This window comes from Micromesistius poutassou, assembly GCF_964030765.1.
Source record: "Micromesistius poutassou genome assembly, contig: SCAFFOLD_2410, whole genome shotgun sequence".
NCBI classification, from domain to species: domain Eukaryota; kingdom Metazoa; phylum Chordata; class Actinopteri; order Gadiformes; family Gadidae; genus Micromesistius; species Micromesistius poutassou.
In genome coordinates this window covers 85483-92982 of record NW_028180369.1, presented here as the reverse complement: position 1 = coordinate 92982, position 7500 = coordinate 85483, and the positions used below count along the sequence as shown (strand labels likewise).

Here is a 7500-nt window from a genome sequence, read left to right as displayed (position 1 = left end):
AGTAGTGTTTGCTCATTACTTGTTACTTCTTACTACACTTACTTTACTTAGTTACCATCTATGGATACCATCTACCATCTTTTTTTACGTTACTCGTTACGTTACTTTTATGTTGCTTATTTTTACTCAGTTCGAAATTATGTGAATACCTCCATCCAGTGGCGGTTTTGGTCTGCTTCGCGGTGCGGATGATTTTTTTTTGCTCGTGTGCTCGTGCCGCCCCCCATGTGACATAAAATAATGCCGCCCCTCAAGCGTGCAGCTGAGGCAGTGTCGCTGTCAAATCTGTCCCTGGGAAAAGTAACGTTTTGTGCCCAACTGAAAAAGGAACTACGTTTCGTTACCATATTTTCAGTAGTAACGCGTTACACTACTTTTACCCGAAAAAAGTAGTTACATTACTGTAACGCGTTACAAAGTAACGCAAAGTAACGCATTACTTACAAAGTAACGCATTACTTTAGCATTACTTTGTAACGCGCATTACTTTGTAACATGCATTACTTTGTAACGTATTACACACAACACTGGTGGGGAGCTGTGGCCGTTTGGCTTTGTGACTTGTTCATGTTCAATGCAGAGCCCGTTGAAAACCGCTCTATAATTATCAGGTTTCAATGGGCAGCTGCCCCGGCCAATGGTCGACTCAACAATCATACCCTATGGAAAGTACCGCGTGACATATGTCCATGCTTCCACAGAGGGGAACAGAGTGTTTTAGAGAGAGAGAGAGAGAGAGAGAGAGAGAGAGAGAGCGAGAGTGCAGAGTGGAACAGTCAGACACACAGAAAAAGAGACTCAGTGTTCTCAAATAATGGAATAGTGCTGCCGCGCCACCATGTATCTTTTCAAAGTAGGGCTGTCACGACGCATGCATCGAGTTGACGTCGTCGTTTTTGCTCCCATTATATTCCTGAAACTGTTAAATTGGTTATAAAAAACGCATATTGTTTTTTTTTTTTTAAATGCTTCAAAAAAGCAAAAAGTCAGTGAGTATCGGATCCACTATTGACAAGGCTGAAGGCCGAATCGAACAGGGGCGCTGGATACTGGATACTGCTGGATACTGAACATTATATATAATGTATATATAATGTCATTTGGCAGCAGGATGTATTACTAACTAATCAAAAGTCTTTGACGTTGCACAGTCAAGTATCGTCGAGGCTGTGAAAAATAGGTACGTTTTACAACGTTTAGTGGATGGCCGCGGCGGTCATTACAATAATGATCGGCTACCAGGAACGTACAGATATATATTTAAGCAATAGCTCACAACAGGCTGTGGTATACGGTCATTATACCACAGTTAAGGGGCGTTGTCGGCGACCCCCTTCACTGTGGTATAATGAGCGTATACCACTGACTGAAGTGATCTATTGCTTTTATAAAACGGTTACGTAAGTATGGCGAAATGAAAGTCATAGACTCCCTCAATTTTGAGAAAGCGAGAGAAATTAGAGATTTTGAGAAATTTTCGACAAAGTCGGAAAAGCATTTTTTTTAACGAATACAAAAAAGTAGTCCCTCCTGGCTGCCGGCAAAGTGTACGGCGGTTGCTATGCAACACACTGTAGCGTCCTTCAGAGAGAAGGCTAGAGACGGTAGCTCGGTTCGCCGGCAATTTAGCCTTCTATCGAGTTCACTCACCGTGTGCCTATTGCTTTACAACATTTCCACCCTCTCCAGCAATCAACATGTTTTTTAGGCTTCAGTGAACTATGCTATTGCTTTTATATATAAATAAACAACAGTTCAAGTTAGGCGCGGAGTGATACTGAACTATGTAAACTAAACGGGCGTCATAGCTGTGTGTATACGCTCATTATACAACAGTTGGGAACCAATCAGATCGCTTGATTTAAGCCACCCGTTTTATAAATATATATATCAAAAGGGAAATGTATAGCAGCCTAGCGTTGCTGTGGAGATGTATTCCACAGTGTTCTTAAGTTATAAAGGGATATAGGTATATAGATATAGGATATAGGATATAGATATAGGATATTCAACAGATATCCGTGTTCTGATGTGGGTATTATGCCCATGGGCTATATCAATACAGATTAAACCTGATACTTATCCAATAGCCACCTGATGTATAATCATCAAGACCAGGAGAAGGGCTCAGGCTTTGGGTCACATTACTGTGGAGCCATTTAATTCTATGTTTTCCTCCAATCGCAGAGATTCCCTTTTTGTGCTGATGGCCCCTGGGCAGGGTCACACGGGGCCACCTGGGCAGGTGCCCAGATGGCCCATATGGTAGATTTAGCCTTGACTCTGAGTCGGACTCAGTTACAGCAGAGCTTCTGTGTTTCAATTCTGGGCAAGATGTCGAGCATTCAGGACAACACACTTTCGCAAAATGTGATGCTAGGTCTTGTTCTGTGTTTAATGTAACGGGTCAAAGTGCGTGGCAGGCGACGCGCGCCAAGGTTTTGAGCAGCACAGGGTGTGGCTGTGTGGCGGCGACGGTGTGAGTTAATTTGAAACACGAGCCCCTAAAGTTCTAATTAAAACACACGGCTTAGACCGTATGGGGGGGATTTCTAATTGGGATAAAACTAAAAAGATGGTTTGTACACTGGGTAAAGTTTCAATAAAATTGCACGGGGCTATTGAAGAGCGTGCAATGAATAAACACACATTATTGGGGGTCAAGCAGCGAAGCTGCGAGACAACCATTGTTATTCTACGTTTTCCTATTATTATTATTATTATTATTATTATTATTTACCTGCCATTGGAGTCTATGGCAGCCCATAGAACCCCATGGTAAAAAGTTGTGAAATTTGGCACACTGATTCAGGACAGTCCCATAAGCTCTCACAGCAAATTTGAGGTCGCTAGCCCATAAGCTCTAGCGCCACCAACAGGACAAACATTATTTTCCTTCAATGGGAGTCTATGGCAGCCCATAGAACCCAATGGTAAAAGGTTATGAAATTTGGCACACTCATTCAGGACAGTCCCATAAGCCCTCCCAGCAAATTTAAGGTCGCTAGCCTATGATCTCTAGCGCCACCAACAGGTCAAAGTTGGACATGCATTCAAGTTCATAACTTTTGACCCATTCATCCAATATTCACAAACAAGGCATCATTGGAATCCTTGGGCCAAGCCGAGTTCAACGCACCCTATGACGTCATATTGCGTCATGATGGATTTTCCGCCATCTTGGTTTATGTCAAAAACCTTCAAAATGCTTCACACATCACACATTTTGTCCAATCATCTCCAAACTTGGCACATATGTTGATCAGACCATGCCTCACAAAAGCTATACAACAGATTATCCAAATTCAAAACCGTTTGGCCGCAACAGTCAATCAAATTTGACCACGAAGCCTCCAAACAGGAAGTAAGCCAATTTCTCAGCAGCCCTTTGACATATCATAACCAAACTTGGTACATAGACCCATGACATCATCATGGGGACGCTCATTAGGTTTGGTGACCTTTGACCTCTAGGGGGCGCTATAATTAATGACAATGTGTTTTAACTCCTCTCTCTTCACATGAGTATATTTCAAACACATTTCCAATGTCTGGTGATACTATGAGACCTCCCCATATAGCTAGTAAATGATTTCTCACGGAAATATCTGCGACAGCCAATCAAATTTGACCGCAAAACCGCCAAACAGGAAATAAGCCAATTTCTCAGCAACCCTTTGACATATCATAACCAAACTTGGTACATAGACCCATGACATCATCATGGAGATACTCAATGAATTTGGTGACCTTTGACCTATAAGGGGGTGAGTGTTATCATATCTCAGTCGATCCTTTATTTTTTGACGTGCAACTTGTCGAAAGTGCTGAAGGCCGCGTGTTTGGCCTGTTAGATCTATCTTTTATGTTTTAATTTTGTTTAATTAGTTTATCAGCTTGACTCCCTCAACACTGCTCGCAGTTTTAATTATTCTTGATGACGGATCGCCAGAAATGGTGAAGAAGCATCATAACTGGACTGTATGACCTAATACCATCCAGATATTAGTAGTGGGTCTAGGTAGAGCTCTCACTGGACTGTATGACCTAATACCATCCAGATATTAGTAGTGGGTCTAGGTAGAGCTCTCACTGGACTCTATGACCTAATACCATCCAGATATTAGTAGTGGGTGTAGGGCTTGTATATATCTTCCCTCTTTTAAGCATGGTAATAACTACCCCTACACACTCTGACTATCTATGTCCGCCTGCAACCAGCTCACCCTCAGAAACGGTATTTAGTAAACTCTTGATATGTCATGAATCTATTTTGATCCGTTTTCCCCGTAACTTTTGTGTTTTTACATATGTTTTTAGGATTACCAAGACTTCGAAAATATATCTAAAATAAATATTGAAGTCATATATATGTAACATTTAAACTAATACTAAGCTTTAGATTACCAAACTTTAGATTACCACCCTGACAGTCAAGCAATACCATTTAGCTTCACTGTGTGTGTGTGTGTGTGTGTGTGCGTGTGTGTGTGTGTGTGTGTGTGTGTGTGTGTGTGTGTGTGTGTGTGTGTGTGTGTGTGTGTGTGTGTGTGTGTGTGTGTGTGTGTGTGTGTGTGTGTGTGAGAGTGAGTGTGTGTGACACATATGGGGGTGAGAGCTGTGGTCTTGATTCCCACGCCACACACACATAAACACTATGGTCTATGACTCATGTGGTCAGAGAGCGACAAAGGGCAGCGTTACCCACCGCCCTCCTATCAGTGAGCTCCGGGGAGCCAGGGGCTCGGTGGGGCAGATGGAACACAACTAGACAAGACACGACTAGACAACTAGACACCAGCGGAGGTTGCAGTGTAAATCTCGTGCTCCGCCGTACATGTACTTTATTGTAAATGTAATATATATAATGTAATATAGATAAGGAGGTCTTCTGTATATTTAACCACAGAAGATATCCCACTTTATTTTTAATCTTTATTAGTAATTCATACAGTGATTTGCTCCCTCTCAAAATGATCAACTCAAACAAAACAAGTAAACAACTCAATTAAATAAAAGCCCTGGGAAATGAAATGAACGAGGCAGACCTCGTAATGTGTTTGGCTTGTTAGGTCTGCAGTTGTAGACGCTAAAGTAGCACCTGCTCATTATTTGCTAACTTGGGATGTGAGCCCCGCTGCAGCGGAGGAAAGTAAATGGAAAGTAACGGCTTTAGCGAATGTGTGAGAATATCAAAAGCAAGTGCATTCAGGAAGTGGCAAGAAGGAAGGGCTGGTACGTTGCTCTCTCTCTCTCTCTCTTCACCATCTCTCTCTTTCTCTTCTCTCGCTCAGTGGGAAAGAAGAAGGGAGACGTGTGTGTGTGTGTGTGTGTGTGTGTGTGTGTGTGTGTGTGTGTGTGTGTGTGTGTGTGTGTGTGTTACAGCATCAAAAACAAAGCACACAACATTAAACACTGTACACACAAAGTACAAAATGGAAACAAGATATATTCTACAAACAACAATGCTGTGAAAGATTGAGCAGCTCGATAGGAACTGTTATTTAGTTAATGGTGTCGCCTATCATTTAGCAAACAGACGTTACTTGGAATAGCGGGATACCTTTGAGTCTAAATAAAACGCCATTGCCCCTTTATCCTTAACTTGTTTTGTTCTCTATTTGTATACGTTGTGTTTCATTTCATCTTATATACTAACATGTGTTTTTTTAACACAGTGAACAGGACTTGAGCAGCAGAGGTGCTGCAACACTTTGTTGATTGTTGTTGAGACCACAACTGGCACATTGTTTTTTTGTAGAGCATGGTTTCCTGTTTTCATTTTTGTACGTGTGTGTGTGTGTGTGTGTGTGTGTGTGTGTGTGTGTGTGTGTGTGTGTGTGTGTGTGTGTGTGTGTGTGTGGGTGTGTGTGTGTGTGTGTGTGTGTGTGTGACACGTGGCTCTCCACGTCCCCAACACACAGATCATGCACAGAGCGCGTACCGTGTGAGCGCCGACGGCTCCTTCTTGGTTTCGCTGGCGAGTGGAATGGAGCTGTCACTCAACACGGAGCCCCTCCTCCCTGGGGCCGTTGGGGGCGGAGTCAGCCCCACGGCCAGCCGCTGTAACATCAGCCTGCCGGGAGACCACGCCCCCAGCCTGATAGAGTGGCGGCAGAGGAAGGAGCAGGCCAAAACCAACTTCAGCACATACGAACGCCGGCTCCGGGTAACCCACGGCGACCAATGTCTGGTTCTATAATGTTGAGCTTTGGCATTGACCATGAGAAATTATTCATTAAAAATCACTTTGATGTGTTTTTATAACATCCATCTTATTGATTTATTAGGGGGAAATCATATTTCCTTACAATTTCTCGCTTGATGCATAGATAATCATTAGATAATTCTAGTGATTCACAAATCTGTCTAAGTTTTTCACTGTTTCCAGGGGTTAGTAGTAGTATCGCAGCTGATATGACATAGAGCCATTTGTATTTCTGAAGTTGTAGAAAGTTGTGCAACGCCCGTGGAAAAAAATCTGTCACTCGTACAAAATGTGAAATAAGCCCTAAATAAGAAAAAACAAAACAAAAGAACCATCATATTGTCGCCGCTTCAATGCACAGAATTGAAGCTGACTCATAGGAAACACATTACCTTCATGAAGCTGGCCTTTCAGCCCACGACCCTCCCCCACTGCCCCCCCGGATCACTTTGTTTTTACATATCGTGGCCACAGGGGTGTGGGCTGGGTCTGCAAAATACATATTTTACAATGAGTCACAGCCGTCGGGCGGGGCACAGCTGCACCCCCTCTCATATGTCAACGGCCACACTTTGTCATTTCGATCTGAGCAGAGATGACATACAAACTCCACCCAAACGAGGATATTTCCAGACTCATCAGCAGCATGCTAATTAATGAGCCGTCCCCGGGACCCGTTGCTCCTTGTTGTCGCACAAAGAGATCTATTCTTGATTCAGTGACCTGGTTTGAGCTCAGCACAGATTTAATGAAGCCTCCAGTTCAACTTTTTAAGCTTTGAAGGTGCAAGTAGTAGTAATAATAATATTAATAACAGTATGCAAAATAACGTGACGTTTGTTTAACGTATTCGTTCATTTGTATTGTACAATGCATACCTTAAGCCGTTATCGTTATGCATACGTATAGTATTATCTATATTTTTGTATATATTTATTATATATATAATATTATATATATTTTGGTTTTACCATTATAAACCCAGTGTAGGTTTGATCCTGTTCTATATATAATATATTTTTATCATCATAAACCCAGTGTAGGTTTGACCTTGTTCTATATTTTTTACCATCATAAACCCAGTGTAGGTTTGATCCTGTTCTACTGTATATATAATATATTTTTATCATCATAAACCCAGTGTAGGTTTGACCTTGTTCTATATATAATATATTTTTACCATCATAAACCCAGTGTAGGTTTGATCCTGTTCTACTGTATATATAATATATTTTTATCATCATAAACCCAGTATAGGTTTGACCTTGTTCTATATATAATATATTTTTACC

General features: G+C 41.8%; 1 protein-coding gene across 1 annotated transcript in view; it reads left to right on the top strand.

Annotated features, from left to right (window-relative positions):
* Positions 1 to 7500, top strand: part of LOC311370866 (teneurin-1-like) — a gene marked incomplete at its 5' end in the record, with an annotated part of 36964 nt that overhangs the window by 14502 nt on the left and 14962 nt on the right. Inside the window, one exon of the mRNA XM_084489165.1 lies at positions 5925 to 6169. Coding sequence (XP_084345291.1) covers positions 5925 to 6169 — 245 coding nt within the window. The remainder of the gene's footprint in view (positions 1 to 5924; positions 6170 to 7500) is intronic.